This window comes from Filicampus tigris, chromosome 3 (assembly GCF_054856515.1).
Source record: "Filicampus tigris isolate MCC_2025a chromosome 3, RoL_Ftig_1.0, whole genome shotgun sequence".
In the NCBI taxonomy this organism is placed as follows: domain Eukaryota; kingdom Metazoa; phylum Chordata; class Actinopteri; order Syngnathiformes; family Syngnathidae; genus Filicampus; species Filicampus tigris.
The window spans coordinates 27986416-28000913 of record NC_141219.1 but is presented as its reverse complement, the minus strand read 5'-3'; the positions used below and the strand labels follow the sequence as shown (position 1 = coordinate 28000913).

The following is a 14498-nucleotide window of genomic DNA, read 5'->3' as shown; positions in this document are numbered from 1 at the left end:
TGGTCCCTGTCAGCCTCCTCTTCTCACCCACCTCCCCTCGCAGATTTGGTCTAATCTGACCGGGTAGCGTCGGGTGAGGATGGGGGAGGGCACTGGGCATTCGCCACCACCTCTCTCTCTTTTCTGGCAGCACCCAACAGAGCCTCAGAGCCAAAGCACGCAGGATGTGGGGAAAAAAAGGGGACTTCTTCCCCAGTGAGGCTGTCCCGAGGGAGCTGACGTGATCTGAAGTGGCACTCATGCTGAGGTTTTCACTTGCAGAGAATGCAGCCTAACTAGAGTTATTGCTAATCCATCATAAGGAGAGCGCAGGCACAACCTGCTGAAGGACTGAGCTGCTCGTTCTTTTATCTTTCTTTCTTTCTTTTTTTCTTTTTTTTTAATTATTATGTTTTCCCCTTAAGGGCTTCAGGCCTGTTGTAACTTCTGGCTTCTTTAAGGATGTGACAGTGCGAACTGTGGAAAATCTGAGGAAAATCATTTTCGGTTGGAAATTCATGGCCAAATGCAGAGTCGTAGTGGGTGACCAAAAGCAATCTGGAGGCACAATGTCCGCCAACCAGGGAATGAACCGTCGCAGTGTCTACAATTACTTCCTCAACATGGTGGCCTATCAGGTGAGAGCTGGCGAGAAGCAATGTTGGCAGTGAATGTTGCTGGAGTTTAAAAAAAAAAATGTATTTATTTTTTTAAAGTTTCATGAAGGTCAGAATGTGATGCAGTTTTTGAACTGTTTTATATGGTCTTGTCCAAGAAGAACATGAATGTTTTCCTCAAAATATGAAACCAATACCCTTACTAACACAGTATGTCACTGTACTAGTGCTACTGTATGTTTATATTGATGTAAAGCACTAAAGGCAGTCTGGTTCATGACAATATTAGTTACAATTGTTTAATGTCATCTATTAAACACAGATGGAGGCATTTCACTGGTTTTCAACAAATGGTGTCTTTTCAAGATTCAGGAGATGCTTTATTTAACTTTTTAACCCCTGATTGAGGCTATCAAGAGAAAAACCCTTTAGTACAGTGGTTCTCAAATGGGTGTACTACTCCTGGGGGTACTTGAAGGCACTTCAGGGGGTACTTGAGATTTAAAAATATGTTTAAAAAGTAGCTGTAATGCAAAAAAAAAAAAAAAAAAAAAAAGCTTGATCACAGTACCTGCCTACTTGCCACCAAGAATGACAAAGATCCTCTGGAAAGCCCAAGCCCAAGTGTCTCACTAAATGCAAAAAGACTCAGTTCAGTGCAACAATGAAATGTTCAGTGTTGACACTTGGTAATGCTGTCAGAGTCTTCTTTTTAATTATGAAACACATATTTTCAGACAATATTTTTCAAAATTAAGTTTAAGGTTTCTTTTGGAGAACATATTCTTACTGTGATCGCAAAGGAGGACACTCCTCTCAATAATTATTCTTATGTGCACACATCTTGATAATTAAGTTAGTTCTATTTTTTAAGTTACATCTTTTCATTTCCAATTAGTTCTAGATATATGACTCCAAACGGAGTTCCAAAGTTGATGGCATAGCATGCTGTTTTAAGTCTTTTTGCTTTTTCATTCAAAACCGCTTTGCGCTAGTTAGGGGTACATGGCTGAAAAAAAAATGTCACACGGGGTACATCAATGAAAAAAGGTTGAGAACCACTTCTTTAGTAGACAAGAGACAGAACAATCACTTTGAGATGCAGCTAAATAAAAACATGCATCCAAGGAGACAGTCGAAGTACAACATGATGGCTGCTTCTAAGAAGCGTCTGCCTATTTCTCCTTGTCATCTACTTCATGCAACTGGGGCGCACCCAGCCAGAGACATCTTATTTTGTCTCACAGCAAAGTGATAATACAATATCAGAGAGAGAGCGAGAGGAACATTCTAGTCATGCAATAAAACAAAAGATTAAATGAGGTTATAATTAACATTGAATATGTCTTATGTGCAAAGTCATTTATTTTTCTAACAGAGGTACTAACTTGCAAGTTGCAGCATAATGTTTTGACCAATAACGTGTTTACATTGAGATATCTGTTAACCAGATAGCAGACTGAAAGACATTTGTGAGAAACTATCTATCCATCCATTTCTCCTGCTTACCAGGTTCATGGGTTACCTGCAGCCTACCCCAGCCAGTCAATCACGTGGCACAAACAGACAAATAACCATTCCCACCTATGGGCAATTTAGAACAGGCCTACACAGTATCCAATGATTCGATCGCCCTGATTTTAATGCAAATGAGGGCAGTCACTATAATTGGCTGGGAGTCGGCTACATTCCATTCCACAACATTGCAGAATGGCGCAAACGCCCACTTATGCCCAATTCGACCCGCCTAAACTCTAGGAAAGTACCAAAAGAAAGAAAACTCCACCCATGCTTACAGTTGGACTGCGCTTTGCGCTACACTTGCACGGAAATAGGGCCCTTAGGGTCAAGTAAACAGATGACCAGGTTAACGATGTCATTCTGCAATTTTATGGACATTTGAAGCATTTGAAGTCATATGAAGAACTATTATAAAACAATAACCTCACAGCAATAACGTTTGAGGGGCCTTTAGGTGAATTTCAGATGAACAGTCCAGGATGGGAACCTCACATTTTATCCTACTGGGAGAGCTAGCAGCTTACCTGTGAAAAAGGCAGCATTGAAAATGATGGGTGGTTGGCTGAAGAAAAAGTTTGACTAAAAAAAATGATAATACTTCCAATATTGTACTAATGTCCATCAGCGATGTCTGGTTTTAGGTGCAGTCAGATGTTCATTCCATTACTTGATGAAGGCACTAGTCCTCGGCTAATGAATCATTTAACTAGGCCAGAAGACAATCCTGCAAATAACATAACAAATGACCTATTTTTTTGTTGAGTGGGCAAGGATGGAGTTCTTCATCATATTAAAACAGTGTTTAATCGGGCACTATACCTAAAGGCGTAGATACACCAAAATGACGTCGGACGTCGGTCAACGTCGAGGCGTCGGATTGCGTCGTCTGATCGATGTTGCGAACAGCGCCGTAACATCGGACCCCGTCAAGAAGCATCTGGTGGGCATTTCGGCATGTTGAATTGGCGTTGTGAGTCGTGACATTTGGGCTCTCTGATTGGCTGTTAGCTAACGAATTAGCGCACGGGCAATAACAGGAAGTAACAAATGCAGATAAACAGTGAGCACGCCTTTGCTGCCTTCATCTTCTGACAAGTACAAAGGCGAGGGTTGACAATACAAGTATTTCACAATACTTTGTTAAGAGCATGAGGGTTTGCTTCGCATGGGAGTTCATCGTGAGCGAAAAATATATCTTAATGCATTGTTTACGTTTTTATAATCCGCCCCCAGCCAATAGCTTTCCGGTTGGCTTTTTCTAACCATGAAGAATAGTGACTACCGCCGCCGATTGTATGGAGGGGTATTACATCTCACGCATGCTCTGAAGTTACTTTAATGGTCAGCATCGCTGTCTGTCGGAGTGTATTTTTCCAGCGTGACGTGCCGACAGTCGGCCCGATGCCGCAGTAGGTAAGCGTCGGTCCTATTTGGGAAACGTCAAATTATTCTATCTAGGCATTAAGATGTCAAAACTTTATATTTTAAATGTGCATATCTTCTTTATCAGATGCTTAAACAAACATACACGGTATTAATAATAATAATGATAATAATATATAATAATAATAATGCATGAAAATAACATACCACGTGGGGACGGACTATATATTGTAGCCTATAGCATTTTTTCACGGATAAAATATTACAGCTAAGAGAAAAAGTAAATGGCTCCCTCTCCGGAAAAATCACGTTGTCACTTGTGCCATCTTCTTCTCCAGTTAATCATGTTAAGCTTCTAGACTCCCGGTACACAACTTTGAAACAAATCAAAATAGAAATACTTCCGAATCAATTGTTGACTTTTGCTTGGCGAAATACAAAGGATGCACCAGCTGGACATCTAAAATCATGGAATGATGACCTACCTACCCACATATCTACCATGATCCAATCATTTTACACCAGTACGCAATCAGAACTCTATTTTTGTCCATCCCTCCTTTCCGTGATAAGGTAATACATAATCTTCTCTGCTTTATCCATTAGATTATGACTGACACGTGACTTGTGTGTATCTGGACACACTGCACTAACATGCCTTTATTGATCATACACTGTAGTCTGGGCTACACAATCGCATTCATATTGAGGCCAATTTGGAGTCTTCTGTGAACTTAACATAGACACTTTTGGATTGTTGGGGGAATTACAGTACTAGGAGAGAAAACACACAATGACATGGAGAACATACAAAGTCCACAAGACAAGTGGAAACCATTGTTCTGCCCTTTCAGGATTTATATCCTCTGATATTGATGTTCAATGTTCCCAATGGCCAGGATATACAGGAAACCACATTTGTGTAATGAATGGACAAGGCTGAATCATTGCATTCCAAGACTCTACACAGATGAGATACAGAGGAAAAGAAAGAATGCATAGAAGCAAGTGTCTTACATCTTGTATTTTCTTGGTAACAGGCTCATATTAGCAGATTGGTATTTAAACATAAATTAACTTGTCCCCTCCCTGAGTTGTCACTTTATCATGTTGGAGGGGTGTGTGTGACCTAATAATCCAAGGATCTTAGTTGTCAGGGGCTTTAGTTCCCTGGCAGGGTAACTTACAGCAAACAGGTGATTTGTTAGGCACCGGGCAAAGCATGGCCCAGAACCTTCTATGAAGATGACCAAAAATGTGCTTGACGTATCCACGAGGTCCGCATGGCAAAGTTACGTCAAATGTGTAACCTACGCGGAGTCACAGACGCTATAAGCAGCAGTGTTTTTTTATTGTGCGATTCTTTGTTTTCACTTATTTTGTCAAATATAGCTGGCAACGTGTAGCTAGCTTCTTTTTTATGTGATCCTCCTATCCTGCTACATTAAGCATGAAGCGGGATTCAAATGTTTTCTCTTATAAGGTGCAACAACTGGCGTTCCTACATTGTTAAAGTCTGTGTCACTGAAAGTGAATTTGCACTAACATTTTCCGATTTCACCGTTAAAGCAGCACTGGGCAAGAATTCGACCTTAATAAAAAATGTTCACAAATCTTTTGATGAAACATTGACTTACAAGTAGTTGAATGGGACTTTTGTCAGGCTCTGGGGGTCTGTATCGTTTTTACTGGCACTAAGCAACTTTGAGGAGGATGGGAGCAACCATGGCACACAAAAAAATACAAATGTCCTGAATTGCTTTACGGCATACTCAGTTCCTCCTTTCGCTATCAGGACAGAAGACGATTCGAATGTTTACACGCTATTACTGGTGTCATGGCAGAAGTCACAAAACAAACAAAAAAACAAGAGTATTGTTTAAACAAAATTAGATTCATTACCTCATCGCTATTCATCTTTCACAAAGCCACTGGAAATAGAAATGTAATTCAGTCCAACTTGCAGGCCAGCGAGAGCTCAAGATTTCACGACACTATGCGCTAGCGCGCATGGGAGATGTGGTTGACTTTTGTCAAAACACTACTGCTTTTGTCCACATGGCGCCGCCATAATCAACAAAAATTGACATATGACAGTGTTGCTTCAAAGTCAAAATTTACATCAAAATGCTTGGTATAAAAAACAAAAATACACTAAAAGAAAAACTTTAGTTGCTGTACTTAGCATTACTGCTGAGAGGTGGATGGAGAAGAAGGAGAGGAGGGCGAAAAAGGAAAATATACTGCCGGCGCGCAGACACGATCGAGACACTGCGCAGCCACAACAAGCAAGGAATGCTGGTCTTTGTAGTACAGGAAGTGCTTGTACTCTTCATTATTTTGCTTGTATTATATAATTATGTTTTTTTAAATTAGAGTGGATTCGGTTTATATAAAGGTGCGGATTATAGTCCAGAAAATACAGTATTGTCTGACTTCATTTTCAAACATGAAAAAATGTGTTCTTCTGTGGTGGTGCAGTCTCCCAATTTCGACATGGGTTCATTTCCCACTCGATAGACTACAAATGTGAGTGTGAATGATTGTGTTTGTGCCTATGGTTGTGAATGATTGTGTTTGTGCCTAAAATATCTTCGAGTGGAAAGTGAACCCAGACCGAAGTCAGGTGACTGCACCACCACCTCAACCGGAGCCACAGAAGACCACATTTTTTTCATGCTTGAAAACAAAGTCAGACAATATATTAAAATGATTGTACACTCCACAAATAGGAAAGCGCTCAAGACTTTGTATTTATGAGAGCGTTACAATATTTTCGTAGAATACATTTCTTTTCCTGTTTGTTTGTCTCTCCCTGTCTGTTTTTTTGATTTGTTGATATGTGAATGATCTGAGAATCTTACATCTGTGATGTAAAATAAGACTGTGTGTAGAAAAAAAGGCATAGGCGATTACTATTTGGTCTGGCCGGACAAAATGGCGGCTAAACGGATGGCGGAAAGGTACCGTAAGGCAATAAATGGACTGCAATTTTTTTAGTAAAATGTCCAGCTCTGCCTATAAGATTATTCATCAGGCAACAAACAAACGATTCCTAGGAATCTACCGTAATTACTGGGAACCATCTCTTCAAAAACAATAGGCTTTTGATTTCCGTCCCTGTTAGTTACTCTAGATCAGACCTTGGTAAACTATGGCCTGAGGGCCACGTCCGGCCAGCCGTCAGTCTCTGACCGGCCCTCACAGTGACCATGAAGTCGAAGTAAAATGTAAAAAATGTGATGCTTTGATTTTGAAAGTTGTTTTGATTGCATAAGTGTGGCGGAGCCATGGGTGGGCCTGGGTGGGCACAGGCCCACCCAGATTGACAGACTGCCCACCCAATGAGATTCATGAAAAAAAAATATACTTTAAAATTTTTTGTAAATTATTGCATTATTTTTGAATTTTTGTTTTTTATTTGATTGAATATTAAGAATGGCACAATTGTGCTTGTCTAAGGAAGATCTGAAATTCATATTACCGGTATTCAGTTGATCATTTTATTTGAATAGACGTGTCAAGATGGGAGGATTGTGCTCAGTGAGAGAAATATTCAGGCCCATTCTGATTTTTCCGGGCCCACACATCAGCCACGTTCTGGCTCCGCCCCTCGTGCAGATTTTAGTACAAGCAAGGTAGCAAGCAAAAGCTACAACCTGTGTCTACAATGTTGGCAAGTTAGCGTTGTTTTCACTATATTTAGCAACTTTTCCAACCCCTCTGGCAACAAATTTCCCCCCAAAAGAGACCACACTGGTACTAATGTTAGCAACAGACTTATTTCTTGCACGGTGGATGGAAGAGTAGAAGGACAATTTGGCCTGATAACACTGAATCTAAAACTACAGTTTCATATACTGTACGTATTGAGTATGTTATAAGTCATCACTGTATCATTATACATCACTGTCAATAATATTCCATACTATACTGTTATTCTATACAATAATATTCAATAATACTTACCACTTATCAAAACATTTGGGAGTCCTGACTAGCAACGGCTAACATGAGTCGGCAGTTGGTGCACAAAATCACTGTTATCAATTTCTCAAGTGTAAAGATTTAATTTTAAAGACCGCTTATAGTTTTGCTTAAAATGTGTAATTCCCAATTATAAAAAAACATACCATATCGACACACATAGAAATTTATTGAAGAACTCGGCAAGTGTTCCAGTTTCTCATGTGGCCCCTTTGCAAAATTAATGACCCACCTCTCTTCTAGATGAAGGTCTTTCAGGTTACTGTACATTGACTGAGTATTTGTGTGTGTTCTCTCTTCCCCAGATATGCTGCTGCTGTGGGCCTGCTCCCTGCTCGCTCTGCTGTGCCTTCTGTCCTCCAGTCAAATCGTCCACCAGCACTCGGGTCATGTACACCATCTTCCACATCATGAGCTGCGCTGTCTCCTGCCTCATGCTGTCACGCACCGTCTCTGAACTCGTCAGGGAAAATGTGAGTACTGGATTTGACCTTTGTGTATTATTCAAAAGTGGCGTTATGGCTCACACACCAATGACTCCCTCGGTCAACTATCATCGCCGTCACTATGATTGATTGTTTGACAAGTTTGTAAATGATACGCATTTCTTATCAACAGTAAAGGATTTGCAGGCAGCAAGGAAGTGCAGCTTTGCACTTTTTATATATACAATGTATTTGGTAAACATGCTCAATTGAAAGAGCTCTAATACAAAACCTGTAATAAATATTCTGATGCTTCTTACAAAACATTGACAATAATGTTCACACTGAGGTACCGCAGCTGGGTTATTATTATTATCATCATCAACAATGTTTCTTTTTAATTGTTGTAATTTACAATTGCATAGAATTGCTCCGTTTCTAATATTTTGATGACCTTCTTAGCAGGGGCGGAGCCAGAACGTGGCCATGGGTGGGCCTGGAAAAATCAGGGTGGGACAGAATATTTCTCTCACTTCACACAATCCTCCTGTCCCGACACATCGTATATTCAAATAAAATGACAAACTGAATAATATGAAGTTCAGATCTTCCTTAGACAACCACAATTATGCCATTCTTAATATTCAATTAAAAAAAAACACACACAAATAATTTCATAATTTACTAAAAATGTAAAATTATATATTTTTTGATGAATCTCACTGGGTGGGCAGTCTCTCAGTCTGGGTAGGCCTGGGTGTGCACGGGCTCCGCCCCTGCTTCTTAGTTACATACATTTGAATTCCTCTTTGTCAGCCAAAGATGATGTTCAAGCCCTATGTACAGCTCTTGTTCTCACAAAATTGAGCAGGGGTACCAAAATAAGAAAAAATTCCCATGAGGATAACCTCAATGGTGGCCACAGATTACATAAAGCAGCAAGCCAGACGGAGTAACAGTGCATAGCATTGCAACAGTATGGCCATATTAAGTCTGACACTTTAAAGAATTACTTTTCAAGTCTTGTAAATGAGGTATAATGCCATTCGAAATTACATGTTATTGGACTAGCTCTTAAAAGAAAGTCTTTTGGGGAATTGCTACTTGTTTTGTTTTCACACTGACGTCAGCCTCAATAGAAAGGAGGGCAAGAAACAGAAGATGGAACAGAATGCTAATTGCAGTTAAGCCTTTGACAAACAACTATGTAAGGTTTTTGTGTTTTATTCAGGGTGGCTTCTATTTGAATCAGCCTCCACCACATGAAAGACTGTGGCAATGTGCTTATACCGTTTGTGTTTTTTTTTTCAGGTGCCTTTCTTCAACATGGTGTGTGATCAGGCACATGGTGGAGGTCATTGTGAGATGCTTGTAGGCTACTCAGCAGTCTACAGAGTCTGCTTCGGCACGTCCTGTTTCTACTTAATGATGGCCATCTTCCTTGTTGACGTCAAGTCAAGTCAAGACTTCAGAGCACTCGTACACAATGGGTCAGTGCTGCTGTTCATTTCATTGTTTGTTCTTCAAATATGACTCCTTAAAGTGGAAGTCAACCCATACATATTTATTTCAAAAATATGTTCTATGCAAGCCCACCAGTTGAGACAAGGCATTCTGATAAACGTTGTGTTTGTGGAATAAGTTAATCTACCCATTTTTAGCCGTCTCTGGGGGCGACCAGTGACAAAAAGCAATAGAAGGACTGTATATAGACAAACTGTTAATTTAATTGGACCTTTTCAAAACTTTTGACTGGCCATGACAAAGTGTTAATTCTTTGAGTACTTTATGCACTGGCTTTGTCTATCAAGGAATTAAACAGCAAAATTCACAGCAGGTGCTTGATCCTTCAATCAACCAAACCATTTCCTGGTTTGGTCGAACTTTGCCGTTGCAAGGCTTGACACAGAAGGAACTGGCCGCAGTGTCACAAAGTGTCATCAGCAAATTGCAACAGTGATAGAGAGAAACTGAAAAAGTCGCAGACGTGAATGTCCTTCGAAACGTGTTGGTCGGCTTTATTTTCATCACCGCTGTAAAACCGTTGCAGAGGGCTTAAATGTGCCAATTTTTCCTCACAAAACAAAACGAAATACTTTGAATATAATACTGTAAATAGATATAGGTAACATCTTACGAGTAAAGAGAAAATGAAGTAAAAATCATTGATCGTTCAGGTAATCTTGACAGTTTGGAATTGAGGCGGTTTACAGTCTTGCTGCTGTCAAACCGTCATGAATTTGAGTTTATGTTAGAATTTGGTCTTGTTTTCTGTGCCTTTCCTTTGAATCCACTCTCATGACGTAGCCTCGTTGGCCATGAACGCAGGTATGCTTTACTACACTCTATAATGGGAAAGTGTTTGTCCCCACAGCTTTACCTGACCTCCAGCTGGTCTATTTTAAACTCTTTGTTGTCACACTTTCTGCACCCGCCTGTCGATTAGGGCTGTGACGTGCTTTGGATTAGGTTTTGACATGCTGGGTTGCTGACCGTCTCTGGTGTTAATCTGCTCAGAGTAGTCTTATCTGGGCCATGATGAAAGATTTCAGGTTCTTTGGCAAAGGTTATTGAGCACAAAGTGGTCTAGTGCCCTGATGGTGACCTTTCATCAGAAAAAAATGTCATGTGGAGGTTACAGGTAAAGGCTGTAGTGTTTTTATATGCAAACCTTTCACGATTAGAATTTAGGTTCAATTTGTAATTATGTGATACTAGAAATGCTGTATAAATATCAAATAATCCATTCATAGAATTTGGTTGCTTTATCAACTCCCTATATACTGTACATATCATATCTAATAAATGTTTTATGTAAAACAAAGCAGTTGATTCGGTTGCAAATTTCCTGTGCTAAAGAAACAAAAGAAGATACTAAAAATTCTGCTCCACAAAAATTAACTGGCTTCAAAAGATCAATGACCAGCACACACACATAATGTATTTCGGGGTTAGTTTCCGAATATTAGAGTGTCCTTATAAAGTGTCCTTGTTTATAATAAAGTTTATAATGTGGTCATAATTTGTTTATAAATCATTAGTAAACTGTAGTATTTTATTTCTACATCATTACATTAGTATAAATGCAGACTCACTATGAGGCCATGGCTGCTTAACCCTTGTGTGGTGTTCGTATTTTTGTTACTCAGCCAGTCTTGATGAGTCTGGTGGACTCGCTAGAGTTTTGGGTTTTCGGAACATCCATCCATCCATTATCTATACCGCTAATCATCACAAGGGTTGCGGGCATGCTGGAGCCTATCCCAGCTGTCTTCGGGCAGTAGGCGGGGGACACCCTGAATCGGTTGCCAGCCAATCGCAGGGCACACAGAGACAAACAAACATCCGCACTCACAATAAGTGGCAAATTAGAGGGATCAATTAACCTACCAAGCATGTTTTTGGAATGTGGGAGGAAACTGGAGTACCCAGAGAAAACCGACGCAGGCACGGGGAGAACATGCAAACTCCACACAGGGAGGCCGAGTAGGGATTGAACCCACGACCTCTGAACTGTGAGGCGGACGTGCTAACCAGTCAACCACCGTGCCGCCGGTTTTCAGGTCAACCCAATCAAATAATTTTCTGATAAAATTCTGGTCCCAACTTCAAGTCATATGAACAGCAAACATTGTTAATATTTGCCTTATACCTTTGTTGGATCACATTTATGAATGAATGTGCTCCTCATTTGAAAAAAAAAATGTAAAAAAAATAAAAAGGAGATCCCGTTACAGTGTGTTATCGCTATGAGGAGATGGTTTCAGATATGCCTTGTGTCATTTTCTTTTGATAAAATCTGAAAACGGGCCCCACAGACCCAAACACCATACAAGGTGTAATTTATTGATAATCTGTTACGTTTAATGTATAATCAAGCCACCTTGAGTTTTACAAACAAACACTCACAAATGTTCACCGCTCAGTGCTTAATAGAAAGGAGAAAAAAAACAACGCCAGCCCCTTGTGTAAGACACATATCATAGATTAACCATTTAGGTCATCAATTTTCTGTGTAACTCATCAATTTTTCTTTATTTCACCACCCAGTTTCTGGTTCCTGAAACTTATCACCTTGCTTGGGATGTGTGCTGCTGCCTTCTTCATCCCAACAGAATCATTCCTCCATGGTGAGAAGAAACGTACTGTCATTCTTTGTGAAAACACTAGAGGGCAGCAAAGGATAGCCTTAGTTGTGAATTGATGCGTCATGTTTTGAGCTACAGCAGGGGTAACTCCGGTCCTCGGTGGGCCCCCATCATGTATGTTTTCGATGTGTCCCTCCACCAACACACCTGATTCAAACGATCAGCTGCTCTGGAGAATCCTCATAACAATCCTGATCAATTGAATCAGGTGTGTTGGATGAGGAAACATCAAAAACATTCAGAATAGGGGCCCTTGTGGACCGCAGTTGGCGACCCCTCCCGAGCTACAGTACATACGTATGTGTACTGTAGCATCAGCCACCATGACCTTGTGAAAAAAGTCACATGGATGATTTTGAGTTTCTCTTTTTCCCTGATACCTAGCTTGGCATTACGTTGGTGTGGTGGGAGGATTTGCCTTCATCCTCATTCAACTTATCCTCATCACAGCTTTTGCACACACCTGGAACAAAAACTGGTGAGTGTGGCCTGTGAATGAACAAACATACTACTCCAGAATACAAGGATATGTTTATTAACGTTGCAAATATTATATGCATCCTTTGTAGCAGAGTTCAAATCCGATAATTTATCTGGGTACACTGAAAAACATGGTGTGTTGAATTTCCTCAATTTTATTTCGTCCAGTGGTTGCACAAAATAAATCTGGATCCAGATATATGTTCTAAGCACACTCTACATCTACTTTAAAATTGATCTAAATACAGGTGATTCAATTTTGTGCAACCGTTGGTAAAATAAAATTAATTAAATTCAACACACCATTATTTTTCAGTGTAGCAGTTTGTTACTCTACTGTATGTGTTCTACTTTTGCCAAAGACAAATAAGCATTAACACTCACATTCACACACACACACAGTTCAGATAGTTCAAAGTTCCCGATTGTTAAGGCCAATATGTCTTGTTTATTCAAACTTCAATCATCCAATCTAAGTCAAAATATCAAACAAGAGTCAATGGCAAGAGCAAAATAATCTTTTTGACATTGGCAGATAAAATCTGGCAATTTTTCCAGCAGTGCAACACACATACCGTACTCAGCTGTTGCTCATCTCACAAATGCACATTGCTCACAAATGTGGCACCATTTTTAATAAACAAGCTTACAGAACAAAGAAATCAATCATTTCCCAAGCTATATTTAGGGGGGCGTGTTTCTTTTGTCTTCATTCAGTGGGCATCCATTGTCCCAGATGCGATTTATTGTATCCCACTCTTGCTGTTTTTCCTGGCCTTCACACTGAGGCAAATCTGCAGTGACATGGCGTTGTCAATACAACAGCTAAGAGGATTTGTTCATTCAGGACTTTTCCCAAGGCAAATCCTCAAATACCCACAATTTTCCCATTCAAACTAAGCCATTAAAAAGGAACTGTACACCAATCTGTGAGAGATGATGTTTGCTCTAAAGTAACCCGGCAATCTGGAGTGACCATAGCAATGACAGAGACGTGCGCTATTTTTGTTAGAAGGGAGTGTTCTAAGAAAAAGATTTTAGGGATAAAATAGTGACATCTAGTTTATTCAATACAAGCCCAAAAAAATTCCTTGATTCATGGCCTGTTACTTCATTGATGTGAACACAGGGATCTGCATTTGAAGCCATCTTTTACCTCAACTGTACTCTGTCCTGCTTTTAGGCTTACTGGAGCAGCAGAAAATAAACGTTGGTATTTGGCGGTGATGTGCGCCACCCTTTTCTTTTACACCATCGCCACGATGGCCTTTACCTTCATGTACAAATACTACACACACCCCATCGCCTGCCAATTCAACAAGGCCCTGCTGTGGATCAACTTGGGACTCTGCTGCCTCATGTCCTTCATTGCTGTCACACCATGCGTAAAACAGAGTGAGTCCACCAAATACACTTCTACGTCTGTCATCGGCTCACGGTTACTAAATAACACTTTGGCCAACTCCAGCTACGCAAACATGTCCCCCCACTGAAACTACTGCCGCTACAGATAATAATAATTAGAAGTAGGCTAATGTTATCTTTTTCTCCCTTGAAAAACACAGCAGGCCTGTTGGGCCTGAACATGTTGGATTTAAACATCAGCTGCCAAAGAAACATTCATCTTCAATAGACTGACTTTTGCCATTTTGAGGCATTTCCCTTTTAATAACCATTCTAATCATAAGGTCCATATAACAAATATTTGTTTCACTTTTAAACGTTTAATTGCATTTCAGCTGCTTTGGATGCGTGAACAATAAACATTTGATTGTGAAAAAGAAATAAGAAAAATAAGGTTACTTTCATGCAAACTGAAATGAATTATGGCAATCTGATTTGACTCAATACTGTACATAAATGTCCACAATATGCATTGGAACAAATTGATTGATTGATTGATTGATTAAAGCGATAAACACATTTTGAAATAAAAACAAAAATTGGAAGAAAGAAAG

At 39.9% G+C, this 14498-nt stretch overlaps 1 protein-coding gene across 2 annotated transcripts in view; it reads left to right on the top strand.

The window, feature by feature from the left end:
• Positions 1-14498, top strand: part of serinc4 (serine incorporator 4) — a 32065-nt gene that overhangs the window by 5877 nt on the left and 11690 nt on the right. Inside the window, exons 1-6 of one of the 2 annotated variants that reach the window (XM_086025706.1) lie at positions 102-617; positions 7793-7960; positions 9224-9402; positions 11963-12042; positions 12445-12538; positions 13724-13935. In XM_086025706.1, coding sequence (XP_085881832.1) covers positions 498-617; positions 7793-7960; positions 9224-9402; positions 11963-12042; positions 12445-12538; positions 13724-13935 — 853 coding nt within the window. In that variant the 5' untranslated portion in view covers positions 102-497. Of the gene's footprint in view, positions 1-101; positions 618-7792; positions 7961-9223; positions 9403-11962; positions 12043-12444; positions 12539-13723; positions 13936-14498 lie in introns of those variants that run through there. The other variant, XM_086025707.1, reaches the window with a different exon arrangement.